A 14,183-nucleotide genomic window follows, 5' to 3' on the forward strand; every position below is an offset into this window, starting at 1 on the left:
GTAGAGTCAGAGAGTCGTGGGTCTGTCACTCATTCGGCTATGTGAATTTACGTATCTCTAATGTTGAGGTGGCCGGGGGGGAAGCTTCATGATCTTTTCATGTATGTTGGCCCCCATACAATCCCTGTAGGGCTTGACAGGGATTCCAAGATAAGACCCCCCTAAAGACCGGTCTCGATTTTCAAATCGTTCAACCGCTGGAAAGTCCGTAGGCACCAGCAGAGAGATCCTGCTCTGGATTGAAGGTGAACCAGAATGACAAAGTGGACAGGATCATCTCGATCTTTAAAAAAAAACATATCCGAGAAGACGGAATTTGTTGATGCAACTTGGATGCTTTGAAAAATGAACAGTCGAAACGTGTATACTTTCTGACCTTTATCCGTGCCACAATGAAGTTATGGACCTTGTCTTCGTCCATCACAAGAGGCGCTTGTATTTTCGCGTATGCTAAATTAAGAAAGTGTCAAAAGAACAGCCGATGAGTCTGGGACACTAATCCGAACAACTCCATGATCGACATGTATCGGTCGCTCCAGATCTTGAACCGCCACCGGCTGTCCCTCCAACAGATCGTAGTCGTAAGAGATACCTCCAAAAGTGACGCTTCCCTGTGAATCACTGCCGGGAGCAGAAAGGCGCTCGACTTTGGCTTGCTTGATATGACCCGGCACTCTGAATTGATAATCGCGACTCGGGCGATTCAAAACGGCACTCTGATTGTAGGCCTGGAGGTTCAGAACCACCAGCTTGGACAACTTGTCTCCCTTGTAGATCCCATACGCAGATTCGGTATCCTCAGGTAGCGGAATATTCACAATGCGAGCGTCTTGCCCGTGGCCAATTGCCGAAGCAACCATGATTTGTCCATAGTATGGTGCTCTCGTCTTTGGTGGCTCTCCCTTGCTGAGAATGGGCTGCCACGAGGTGTAGCGGTAGTTCAGACCTTGGTGAAAGTGGAGGCGTTTGATATTCTAAAAGCAGATTTTAGTAGCAAGGTGATAGGCGCGAAAAACGAAAAAGAGATCCTTACATTCGTGGCACACCACAAGGAGTAGTCAGCTAGCCACAAGGCATCCCCAAAAACATTTGTCACGCCATTGCGACCCTGATTTGCTATCGCATTCGTCTCTCCGAGAGTGTAGGGGTGACCCAGATACGCCAAGTTCCGAGCCCGTTCGATGTGGGGTGCCACGTTGTCCACAATATTCGAGTGATTCATAAGTGTTCCTAGTAATAAAACGAGAGCGTTAGTCCTTACCTCGTCACACAGTATTTTTGAGGGGTTAGAGTCTTACGCTGAAGGTCGTATGAGGCAGGTGCCAATGGAGGTGCAAAGGCTCCAAAGTATCTGAAGATTAGAGCCGGGAAACTCAGCACCGTTCTTGGTTTCAGGGAAGAAGAAGCAGCACAAAATAAACTCCTTCTATCCACCGCAGCTTGGTCGACTTACTGATGAAATGAAATGTCCGTGGTCCGATTCTTGGGATCAAATCCGCTGTGGAAAAGCTCTTCTAGCGTCCAATTCTCCACTTTCACCATCGGAGCGATGACCCAGCTAGGAGCCATGAAGCCTGGACGTGCACCGGGACAATTTTGCTCGACGGCCTTCACGATGGCATCGGTCTTGGCATTCCACTCTTCCACGTAACTCTGCAGCGTATAATTCGCGGGTCGATACTTGGGTGCTTCCATGTTGATCTCATTGCCGAGCTCGTAGGAGTCCAGATTTGATGCCATCATGCGGCATGCTTCCACAGCCGCATCAGTGAGTTGCCGCATGGAGGTGTTTTGCCTCATGTTTAAGCCGTGAATGTATTTCATGTCGCCCAGGGCTTCGTATGATTCAAAGAACGCGGGACCATAGTGTATCTCGCTTGGCTGATCGGCAGTAGGGTCTTGGAAGATCAACTTCACGCTTTCCTCCTGATTTGAGAAGAAAATCGAGTTGTCTCTGACCGGAGAACGAGTGATCAGTGGCAAAGTCTATCGGGCTCTCCCGGAGATCAAATAGTGTGTGACCTACTGCGAAGTTCCCCCAACTCTGACTCTCGGGTACACACCTGTAATATTCTTGAAATTCTGCAAGAGGTTTCTAGAAAAACGATTCGGCGACGACTTGTTGCCGGCATAGTCTGGGAAGAAGGCGAACTCCAGAGAGTATGACTGCAAATCCCTCGGAACCGGCTCACTCGCTTCAGACAACGAAGGAATTGTGAGCGTCTTGCTGGAGCATCTACCTACACCGAGATAAAAGCAACTCGCAGCTAGAATGGCGTAATAAGACCGCATGTTGATCAGAGAAGTTGTATTTTTCTGACTCCGATTTAATACAATTCATCGTCTAGTGAACAAGGCCTCATTTATATACCCGTTTGCTTGCAGACGGCTACTCTCCCACGTCGGTGTTTGCTCTGGACACGCTTGCTCATCTGATAGCCTTATATCTCCACAAATCAGCCGTCCTTTGCCCCCGGGGAACGAATTGAATCGGGACTTGGAAGATTTATGTCATCCCAAATCCACTTCTCAATAGCCGTAGTGGAGAACAATCCATCACCGTCGCTTTAAGCCTTCACCTATACTTGTTGGCCAATCACAGGATCTTATGAGTCAGACGGCTTCTCTGTAGTTAGAATTCCCCATATTTCCCCGGAATTTACCCCACCTTGCTGAAGTGGAGGACCCGAAGTTGCAGCATCAGCACCGTGCAGGGAGGGTTAAGCGGAGATACTTGTTGACCAACATACATGGCAGCGCTGTCTTTGTCCTGTAGAAGCGAGGGGGATTTGACTTTTCTTGGATCTATGAGCATTGACTGGATATTTGATAGGGTAAAATCCACTGGATTGACATTCGTCAAGGGACTGCTGATCCATCACAAGTCAATTCCATTTCTGGGGTTCTACATATCAGCTAGAGTGCCTTTGGGAGTAAGATTGCTATCTGCCGTGTCACTCCCAATCGGGATGTGGGCCATCGGTCCATATCCCGAGCCTGCTGATAAAGTTTCCAAAGTCAAAATGTGTCATCTTTCAGAGCGTTTCAACTAGAGCCTTAGCAGTCTTCAATAGGGCCTATACGAGCATTCACCTGATTCCACAAGCAAAAGCCGTTCCGTGTACAAAAGGCTTTACAGCGGTTCCCGGCGGCCCCAAAGAATGTGGGCAAATTCAAGATCATCCTCCAATCTCAAACTAGTCGTGGGTTATGCCCAGATGGCACAGCATGCGGAATTCCCGAGCAATCGCACGCTTAGGGCCAGACTAGTACAGACTAGGCTCTAGTTTACAGAGGCGCTATGCAACCGAGGCACAAAACAATGTTGGATGAAAAAAAAATGGCTTTGCGGGTGGTAATCGACGTGAAATTTACGGAGGACGCTGTATCAAGCGAGAAATCTCTGGACAAAAGGGAAGAACGGGGGCGGGCGAAGTTGTGAGTTTCAGACGCTTACCAAGTGAGAAAAGAATTCTAGCCAAGGAGGACTCAACCAGAACGAGGAACAAGGCCCTCCCACCTTTCTAGTTTGATACATATAAGAGACTGCGGAGCTCATTAATGACGAGCAAAGCAGTCGTGAAAGACAAGCAATTTATGTCTCTTTCTTTCGGATGTACCGCGGTGTTGACGGATGAACGGAACCTCAACAGTAGACAATTTTCTACATGGTGGCACTGGATTGGAAATGTGTGGGCACTCGTCTCTAGACGGGCTGGGATTCGTTAATTCTATTTGTTGCTAGCTCACATCGTCATCTTCATGCCGCCGTTGGCGCAGACCAGGCTTCCTGTGCACCACTGGCCATCGGCAGTGGTCAACATGCCAACCACGCCGGCCACTTCACTCGTGAAAGCAGGTCTCCGGCCACCCATCTTCTCCTGAATCAGGCGTCTTTGCTCCTCGGTCAGACGAGACAGTGTCTCGGGATCCTCGGGGTCCATCTTGCTTCCGGGCGTGTTATCCTGGAATCCCTGAATGTCGCGCCAAAAGTTCTCGCCGGCCGCAAAGTACATGTCGCCGACCACCGGTCCCGGGTTGATCGCATTCACCGTCGCGCGATCCGCGAGCTCACGTGCCCATGTGCGAGTCATGGACTCAAGCGCCGCCTTGGTGCCGCCATAGATGGTTTGTCCGACAAAGCCCATTTGAGATGAGACACTGGAGATATTGATGATGCGGCCACTGCGGTCAGTGGGCAGATAAGGAGCCACGGCTTGAGTGAGGAGGAGCGGAGCGAGCACATTGATGGTGTACATCCAGTTGAATTGTTCAGCGCGAATGGGGCCACGGACGGGGTCGTTCAGGTTGTTGTCACCAGCCACGCCGGCATTGTTGATGAGAATGTCGATCTGAAACTTGTCTGATGATCCGAAGGACTTTTTGGCGGCATCGATAATCAATTGGCAGGATTCTTCGGGCTTGCTGAGGTCGGCCTGGACGTGGTCGCAACGAATGCCGTGTGTGGAGGCTAATGAGGCGCAAAGCTCCTCGGTGTGGGCACGAGATGAGTCGGAGGTGAAGTTCAGAAGCAGGTTGCATCCCTTAGCAGCCAAATTGTGTGCGATCGCCTCCCCAATTCCTATCCGTGAGGGTGATTGTGTCAATCGAGATGTCAGTGTGGCGTTGATTGTACTGGTTGGACTTACCCCGCGATCCACCGGTGACAATGCCGAACTTGCCCTCCAACGGGCGACCTTGAGTGACCATGTTGAACTAAATTGACAGGATGTTGAGTGAGATTGAGAGAGAAAGAAGAGAGCAAGTGTATTTCGAGGAACGAATCTAGGGCCCTCTGCGATCATTTGTATTTCCAGGGTCCTCCACCACATTTAACCGACAGGACCCCTCGGCCTTTTCTTGAAGCTTTCGCAGCTTCCCCGCCACTCCACTTGCGGAGCCCAGCGTGCCACTGGGGCATCAAATGAGGATCACCGGCTAATTACTCGTGTGCGCGTGACTCGGAATGGCTTCTTTCGCCGTACTTAGCCTGGTCATTCTCTTCGATACTGAACAGGCCAACGCAACATGAACAGCCTCTCGAGTCTCGACTACTCTAATCGCACCTTTAGCCGCTTAAATTCGGCTGCGTTCTCCTTGATCGCAACTTCCACCGGCAGACGTTCCATGCTGCTGGCTCCGAAGAACCCATGTACTCCCTTGGTACGCGACAAGACGTATTCTGCATCGGCCGGGCGCGCGATCGGCCCGCCATGACACAGCACGAGAATCTCGGGGTTGATTTGGTGAGCTGCATCCCGAATCTCTTGCACGAACCCGACGCAATCTTCAAGCGACCGTCCGGTTCTGGCTCCGATATCACCAGAGGTGGTCAATCCAGCGTGAGCGACAACAATATCAGCACCCGCTTTGGCCATTGCTGTCGCGTCATCCGTGCTGAAAACGTAAGGCGTGGTGACGAGTCCCAGCTCATGTGCAATCTTAATCATCTCAACCTCACGATCATAGCCCATCTCCGTTTCCTCCAGATTTTGGCGGAATTGGCCATCGATGAGGCCAACGGTCGGGAAATTCTGCACCCCAACGAACCCGATTCGCTTCAACTCCGAGAGGAATGAGTGCATTTCTCGGAATGGATCAGTACCACAGACACCAGCAAGCACCGGTGTGTCTTTCACCACGGGTAAAACCTCAGCAGCCTGTCCCAGTGTTAGTCCTCGACATGATAGGCCTGACCTGCCGGATGAGAAAGTCATCTGGATCTGGAGACTGACCATCTCTACCACCACCTGATTAGCATCAGAGTAAGGCATTAATCCTGCCAGGGACCCGCGACCGGCCATGCGGAAACGGCCCGAATTGTAGACGAGAATCAAGTCACAGCCTCCCCTTTCGACTGCCTTGGCAGAAAGACCAATACCTAAGAAACCCATGTGAGTATCATGGGGGACAACTGCCCATGGTCGTGGAAGACTGCCTACCAGCTCCTGCGCCGACTATAATTGAACCCTCAGCGACTGTTTTGCGAAGCCGGGCAAGGACTTCATCACGAGTAGTTGGTCGTGGCATTTTTGTCAATGATGGCGAATGATTTGATGCTGAAACGCTCGCGAGGGAGAACAATGAGTTCTAAGCGTAATAAACTTGTTGATAACCCGTTTGTCTGTTGGTCGGTCGCGTTCATCTGTCGTCGACACCTCGTGCCATTTCGCGGCGTGCCCCGCTTCACCCCTCGAATGATCTCATCGGATTTCGCCAGCACATGATCAGGCGTAACGCGGGCGAATCTGCGACGTCAATAAGCGCTTGAAATTGTTAAAATCAATCGAAGACTGTTTAAAGGGAGACTTTGGATTCTGCTCAGACCATGCTACTCAATATGATGCAAACCAATTTCAATAACACTGAGCTATCCTGAAGTATGAGGTATCGTCTGAAACAAACAGCAGAATCCATGATCTGAAGCTGGAGGGGCGCCCGATCATTTATAACAGCAGACGAATCACGTTTTCATATCTCCTTGGAGCAGAGAAATTTTCATTAGCAGATGCTATGCAGGTCTTGGAACATCTTGACATGGCTTGGCACTTTAATTTTGAAATTGGATCTTCGTCTGGACGGGCGCCTAAAAGATCTCATCCAATGAACAGCGGACTTGAATTTAACCTACATATATCGCTTGATTATATTTCATGGCCGCATCTACGCGTGATGCTTTTTTTTGAGGATGTATGGATAATATCCTGTCCACTTCAATGTTGGCACATAGGTAACACGAAGATTGAAATCACTGACCATGGCGCAATCCAACATGACTAGCATATATGTCATTTTCTACATTGATCAGCACTGATCTTGTCGCTTCCGAGGGACCTTGATCAGTCGCAGATAGACACGTAACGCTTAGATCAAACGGGCACCAACCTAACCACAGACATCCGTTTGATCATAAACTTGGCTATCCCATTTGGCGGTAAGTGATATAAATTCACCGAACGTATCTGCTCATCTGCCGAGACAGTGTCAACCATGATCGCATGCAAAAGGAGCGGAATTTGATATCCACGAGGTTCAATAGTGAGGAAGTGCTGGATTTGATTTGACCCAAAGCACAGATACTCAGCTCAGCCCAGCCCACCTCTCTTCTGTGACTAGGGCTTCTCGCCTTCTCGCCTTCTAGGCCAACAGATGACCCGTACCTCTGGTGGTGGATGGGTAAATTAGGAGTGAGCAGGTGGCTGGAGAACTCACCGATCAATGTGTCCCATCACTTTCTGTCACATGTCGGTCGTATTCCGAATTTGGGGTTCCTTCCTATCGACCCCAATAATTTTTGGGGTGGATATGGGCGCCTGTGCATTCCACAGATTCCGAATGTCCAACCTTACGAGAAACTACGTATATTACGAGCCGTGACAGAGATTGATTGAAAAAGAGTGAGACATAGTGTTCCAAAGGAAATTGAACAGCTTGAAGCTCCCTATCTTTTCTTTCTCTTGGCCAGTCTTCGGTGAAGTGAGCTTTTGAAACACAGCGTTTGTGCTGCATGAATCCCATTAGCGGTAGCCACCGTCCTTCTCCAAATATCCCCGGCGATAGTTTGAGACAGGGAGCTACCCCTGAGTCGTATGGGAGAGTCAATCTCATTTTAGTAGAAAATTGTCCATTCTGAAAGGTTCGCGACTTTTGTTGATGCCGGACGCCTCGGGAACCTTGATCTGCTCCAGACACACTTTCGGCCCGAAGCCGAGTTTTTCCCGTATTCCATTTCTTGGAAACGATCCCTCGGTAGGTTTTTTTTTTTTTAATAAAACCTAAAGGAGGAGAAAGAGGAAAGATAAAGCTCAAAGTTTCAATTCATCTGGTCACAGTGCATGTGATGAAGTTGAATATGCACAGCCGGAAGGTGAGTGCTTAATATATCTCGGGGTCCAGATCTAGTAAGACAGCGCGTCTCCGAGCAGGCTGAATTGAAAATGCCCGGACCAAGTATCTGCACCCACCGGCAGAACTTCGGGTACAAGATGATCAAGACACATGTTTCCAGCGTGACAATTCTGGATGTATCCTCACAGTTTAGGTGTGATTCTAACAGATTGTCGTCATGCATGCTGGATTGCTTGCAGTTATCCCCTCCCCCGAGACGTCAAATTGGAACTTGAAGACCAAGCAAAAACTCTATTCTGGATCTGCTGCAATGCTTATCAATGGTCCGATCGGCGAGTTTGCAAGAGCCACCGACAGGATATGTGGAGCCTATGCTAGCTGCAGAAATGGAGTCATGGAGCTGAGACCAAGGAACATACTAAAGCAGGTGATCACATAGCATGAAAAGGGGCCTTTGCGTCAAGGAATTGTGCTTTGCTGGTCAGTTGAACATCGCATTCGCGAAGTCAGCGAGGATTTCCTGCAGAGGTGAATCCTTTCAAACACTGAATACATGTAATGACAGGTCCTACGCGATTCCATGACAGTAAATTCAATACAAACAGCTTTACCGATGGAGTGAGAAAGTTACACGTTGCATACGTACTACAATACCCTTCAGGGATCAGTAAGAGGCTTGAAGAACGACTGGGGAAGAAAGGGTCATGATGGCGCCAATGAGACTCATCGTACAGATTAATAATCAGTCGCACGGACGGTCGGCAGTGATACATATTGAGACATGAACAGGCTGGGTGGAATACGATAATAATGGGTGGGCACTGGGCAGAGGATTGAAGTTGCATTGAAGGTGGGCAAAAGCTCAGGCTTTTCTTATCTCCGAGGCCCGATGAGTGGTGACAGCGAGTGGACCTACGATAGGTGGTCCCTTCTCACATTGAAGGAGGGGATCCGTGAGGAGACCTATCCACAACTTCTTCGTCGGACTGGAATGCTCCTCCGATCTTGGACTTGAGAGCTTGAGAATGTTCACACGAAGCCCTGATTGGTGGGATAAGTTCTTATGCAGACCGTTTCACTGGGTCCCCTCATCATCTTGTGGAAAGATAATTTCCGTAAAAAAAAAAAAAGAAAATGGAATTAGCAATCAGAAGTGCTCTGGCGCATGGTAAATTTCGGATTATTAACACCCGGAAAATCAATGCTTCCATCGTTCTGTCAACTTGAAACACTTTGAACCTTTAACCTTAGATTGATAAAAAAAAAGTCTCGACCACGTTCCGTCTGGTATTATGCAGTACATTCAAGCGAGACTGCCACCCTTGACATGGGACATCGAACATGTGTACTCGGCTTCTCGGCGGGCGAGAGAGACTCGCTGCGAGGTTGCCATGACGGCAGTCGAGCAAATTAGCACAAAAGGCCGCGTGGGCAGGCTGAAAGAAGCTGCAGCCACAATTCCTCCAGCCCCGTGAGACTAAGCGGGATTCGGCGCTAGCGAACGCCGGCACTCGACCTTTGTCCAGGGGTCTAATCCGTTTATCGTAAGCAGGAGATTTCCATATCGAATAATTGTTCATGGTTGGCATGACGGCCTGAAATTCTGGAGCCTTGTGTAAAATTACGGGACTCTTTGTCCCGACCCATGAGCCACTCAGATCATCGACCGTACGTATTGTCGTATTGAGCCCAACGGCGGAATGGACGAGCCAATCCGAACCCAACCCTGAATCCATAGAAACAGAACTTCGGCTTATCCGGCTTGGAACTCGGGGGAACTGCAATCCGAGATGATCATCTGGTCACCGCAATTAGTGAAACCAGTCTACTGGTTCCGTTCCTATGCCAAGAAGGACTCGGTATTTCTCGCAGAGAGAAGCGAATCAGGTGAATCAGATGGAGCGGAAAATACAACAATCAATAATACTTTGGAGTCGACCCAGGCTCCAAAAACTAGACTTTTCGGATAGTCAAACGATGCAACAGGGATTCGATGCATTTGTGGAAAGTTCAATACAGGGGTACGGCACTTCGGAGCAGGAGAAGTTCTCGGAAAGTATTGTCCGGTCGAAGAAGATAGCTTATTTTCGAGCACGAGGCATGTGATAGCCTTCTGGAATTGGATGACCGTGCCGAGCTTCAATTGCTCAAGTCACTGGAGCCAGTATGAGAGACCATTACCACCTGAGCACATGAGAAGCTCAGCTTTCAGTCCCTGAAGTGGCATTCGGAGGATAGGGCTGATTCCGACATCACGGTACACCGTGGAGTTGCTCCCGTGATCAATGAAGATTCGCACATCCAGTGGATGGGATACGTAAGCTTGGGCAGTAAGTTGTCTAGGCCATCCCCTTGACGGGGACTCGTTGGCGATATTCCTCCATTTCCAGTCGAATACAAGTTTGTCTACCTAGCTCAGACGCCACGGATCAAAGTTTAGGGCATCGCTCGAATTACGACCCCCGCTCCGGTATAGATTTTGGTTACCAGGGGCGCAGCATGGTAGACTGTGTCTTCTCATCGAGATGAGGAGCAGAGGTCTTTCTTTTGGTGGGGAAGTTTTGCCTCATCTCGTCTCCAACTCTCGGCCAACGTGCTCTTTGCACCTTTTCTTGGCAATGAGAATCGCCGTGAAACAACAGCGCTTGGAATAGATTGTTGTCCATGGGTGACGCCGTTTTGCATGCAGGTTGCTGACTGCCGTGGGCTTGGCTTGGGGTTAATCTCCGCCTGACTCCGTATTTTTCAGAGCCCACCAGGAGGGGTTGTGATCCGATAGCAGAATTCGGAGGTGCTTACGAGTACGAGATTTTTCGGGCAGGCGCCGCAGCCTCCGGGTGTCCCCCTCTAGCGATCCTCTTGTTCAGTACCAGAACGGGGCATCAACCGACTTGGACAAATCCAGCCACAAGGGACAGGATTGGATGGCATCATCGTTTCTACAACAGGGGTCTGTATCCACAAGAAGCGGCCAAGAGTTTGCCAGAAACGCATAGTGTAGTGGCCAAAGGTTAAAAGAAAAGACGTGATTGACCGGCCGTCGATCCCTGACCTCCTCCAACGTAGCAATCATGCGGGTTATTTCAAGCGCCTGGCTGTGTTGACCTGACCATTCAATCACGGCGGAAATGCATGCCTATGTCCAATCACAAAATTCTCCGCTCACCGGTCTGGCTCAGTCTGAACCTGAATAAATGGTTCGCCGGGAGCTGCATTCCAGACTCTCAGCCCCTTTACGCTCAAAGGAAGCCCATTTATCTTGAGACATTGCTGAAGCTGGTGGAGGTTTGAAATGCAAACGTGCGATGTTGAGGTCAAACCCTGTCGATTTGACTGAGGCGCCAGGGCTAGCGGCATAGGTATAATGTGTGGTGGTTGGCAGCCCGGGTCCTGGCAAGAATGATGCCCAGCCCCCCCCCCCCCCCCCCAACTGCTGCGTTATCTGCACCATCTGGAATCAATGGCCTCGATTCCTCAAAGGAGACCACTATTCAGCTTCCTACATTAAGTTCGCGGAACCTTAATTTCTGACAAGACAGCAATCCCATCAGTGACACCTTTACGGGGAGGCGAAAAGTAGCTCAATTTTGGTGTTAGATTCATCACCTCGAACATACGTAGTCTCGGAACGCGCCACACGCAGCATCATCACTTACGTATGTTCTGCCAGTAAGCTTTACCGTTCTTGCATCTCAAGCCATCAAAGGGCGCACCGCGTACGTAAGGCTTCCCTCAGCAAATGAGTTTGAAACACAGATCTCTTTTGGGGCCTTTTTATCTTCTCCATCACTTTGTCGTGGTGTGGGCAACTGAAGGCTAAAGGTGAAGGTCTCGTCTCGTCGTGAATGAGGTAGGGATAAGATCTATTCCGGATCGAATATTTCCCACCCGGCAGAAATTTGAATCCCTGCGCCGCTTAGTGATCAGGGTCGGGATAGCCCACCCACTCATTCTAGATCCATGGAGCGCATATCAGGGCTGCATCTCAGGGTCCGTAAGCAACGTTCCCGTGACTGCATGGAGCATTCGCAGTCCCTGCGGCGTTCACTTGGAGAAAGCCTCGTGGAGAGAGAAGAGTTTCTCGTCCCCACTCCATATCAGTCCTGGTTTTTGTGTCGGACCCGTACGCGGCATGATTCCGCTCCAGGTGGGGAACCAAAACCCATTGCTCGGATCAAGACGTGAGCCGAAGCCCTAGCCACATTGCTAATCACGCCTTCGACCTACCCAGACAGCGCATCACGACCCAGCAGTCGCGTTGAGTTCCACCTCAACCAGGAGACGCAAACCAAAAAAAAAGTCTGACCCGTCGTGACGGTCGGCGGGCCGGATCAATCGGAGGCGGTCGAAGGTCAGATTGATAACACGGCATATGCGTCCGAAAGTTCGCCGTGGAGAAAGAGATGTGCCATCTCAGGGTCCGCTTCTAAGCGGGAATATAAGAGGGCTTACAGAAATACTCGCCTTGTGGAATAGCAAGACGACGATGTTTGATAGTACACAGCGACATCCCCGTACTATAGGTTACATATTACATACCGTACAGTAAGGCTGTGATCTTCATACGCATACGCGCCGCACGCGGTAATTTTGGTCAAGCCTGTAATATCCACCAAGAGTATGTTACCGAGATCGTTGGACACTCCCCGTGGGTGGTGGGAACCCTCGGACCTTGGGCGGGGCGCTCGGGGCTTGCGGCGTCGACGTCTAGTCGTCCATCGGTTTTTGACAGTCATTCCTTCATGAGCCAGACGCTCATGGCAGCTCTGAGCTTCAACGCCATGGAAGTTTAGTCGAGAAGTGAAGAAACGGATACTCCCCCCCCCTTCTTCTGTGATCCACTCTTAAGGAGATCAATCTCAGAAATACGCCGTAACAGAGTCCATCCCATTCCATGGATCTACCAGTCTCCAACGTGCTATTGAACAGCCGAAGGACCCTATATTCCGTCGACACTGACTGTCAAAAGTCCATTGAAAATTACAGCTTTCCGGGGTGTAACACTAAACCATTCACTGCTCCAGGGTGCCCTTAGGGGGGCAGTACAGCCACTTCAAGTGTTGAGTATTACAGCGATTGATCCGTCCTGGCACGAGGCGTGAACCAACATACTTTTCACTTCCATCCTCATCTTGAGCCTCTACTCCACTAATCCTGTTTATTCGGTACTCAGGGAATAGAAATCTATTATGAAACCACGTCCACGTGAATAATGAAAGAGGGGGGGGGGGGGGGGGGAGCAAAATGAAGATAAAAACCACTCTGACGGAGCTTTGTTGACAGTGTCACTAACCACGAAACCAGTTGACCTCATGCGCATAGGCTCCACCTCAAAAGTGGCACGTACGCCCGACACCCCATAGGCGTATGAAAATAAAGAAAATACATCCACAGCCCTGGCGCAACAATTTTTTATTTTGTTTTTTTTCTTTTCCTTACCATGAGCAGCCTCTTCTGAAAAAGATCCTAGAAGACCCTTGAAGCTTGGCCTGCTTGGGCGGTGCTGCGTAAGTCCCTAAATTGGGGATCTGTTTCCAGAACTGGAGTTCAGTGAAGTACTCGTCACCCTTCTCCCTCTGTCCTCCACACTTGCGGCCAGGGCCATTATCCTTGGGTCTCCCGTTCTCTTGAGATTTAATTCTTTTTTTTCCTTTCTTCTTTCCTCACTTCACTATCGAAATCTCGAGTGAAACGCAAGACTAGCTGAAACAGAACACCTTCTCTTGCGCCTTCTATCTGCGGGTGTGCCTCTTTCTCCCTCTCTTTCTCTCTCTCTTGCCCGAACACGGAATTTCGGCACTGCCACCTTTCCACTGGAGTCCACTCTCTTATCAAACGACCGACTTCTTCTTCTCTCGACACCCGCTTTCTTAGAACACGAAGGCGGGACAGATCTTCACTATACTTTTCGTCTCAACTGCCGCTCATCTTTTGCCTTCCTTCTCAGTTACAGTCGAGACCAACAAGACACACTACTATTGGAAGTCTTTGGGGTGAGAGTCCTCAGTTTCGACAAAATCAATTCCCTCCCCACGACACTGGTATTCATGATTGTGCCCGTCATTTCTGATCCCACTTCTTCTCTGTGAACTTTGGCGGGGGCTCTTGCAGTCTGATTGAGAATACGATCTCACGGCAGTGTCTTGCGAAGCAAAGCTTTGACAGTCCAAACGACAATCCCAGAGTCCAATCCGAAATCAATCGATAAAGGGCCGCAAGAGTCATCTGCGCAGAAGGTTCTGCGGATTCCCCGAATTTCTCGGTCACGCCGTCTGATCACCAGTGCTTTGACCATTCCTGTCGAAAGGCTGCCAGTGATTTGCCAGGTTTTGGGT

The 14,183-nt window shown here is 49.8% G+C and overlaps 3 protein-coding genes across 3 annotated transcripts; all 3 read right to left on the reverse strand.

The window, feature by feature from the left end:
* Positions 1-455: 455 nt before the first annotated feature.
* POX_d05657 (L-xylulose reductase) lies at positions 456-4,710 on the reverse strand (the record flags this gene model as incomplete). Its single annotated transcript, XM_050114498.1, has 6 exons — positions 456-974; positions 1,034-1,230; positions 1,299-1,351; positions 1,454-1,954; positions 3,751-4,582; positions 4,650-4,710. 6 exons carry the CDS (start codon positions 4,708-4,710, stop codon positions 456-458), a joined length of 2,163 nt encoding a protein of 720 aa, XP_049969449.1.
* A 341-nt stretch (positions 4,711-5,051) lies between these two features.
* POX_d05658 (uncharacterized protein) lies at positions 5,052-6,030 on the reverse strand (the record flags this gene model as incomplete). Its single annotated transcript, XM_050114499.1, has 3 exons — positions 5,052-5,660; positions 5,736-5,881; positions 5,943-6,030. 3 exons carry the CDS (start codon positions 6,028-6,030, stop codon positions 5,052-5,054), a joined length of 843 nt encoding a protein of 280 aa, XP_049969450.1.
* A 4,980-nt stretch (positions 6,031-11,010) lies between these two features.
* On the reverse strand, positions 11,011-11,205 carry POX_d05660 (uncharacterized protein; the record flags this gene model as incomplete). Its single annotated transcript, XM_050114500.1, has 1 exon — positions 11,011-11,205. One exon carries the CDS (start codon positions 11,203-11,205, stop codon positions 11,011-11,013), a length of 195 nt encoding a protein of 64 aa, XP_049969451.1.
* Between the last annotated feature and the right edge of the window lie 2,978 nt (positions 11,206-14,183).

This window comes from Penicillium oxalicum, chromosome IV, assembly GCF_001723175.1.
Source record: "Penicillium oxalicum strain HP7-1 chromosome IV, whole genome shotgun sequence".
NCBI lineage: Eukaryota > Fungi > Ascomycota > Eurotiomycetes > Eurotiales > Aspergillaceae > Penicillium > Penicillium oxalicum.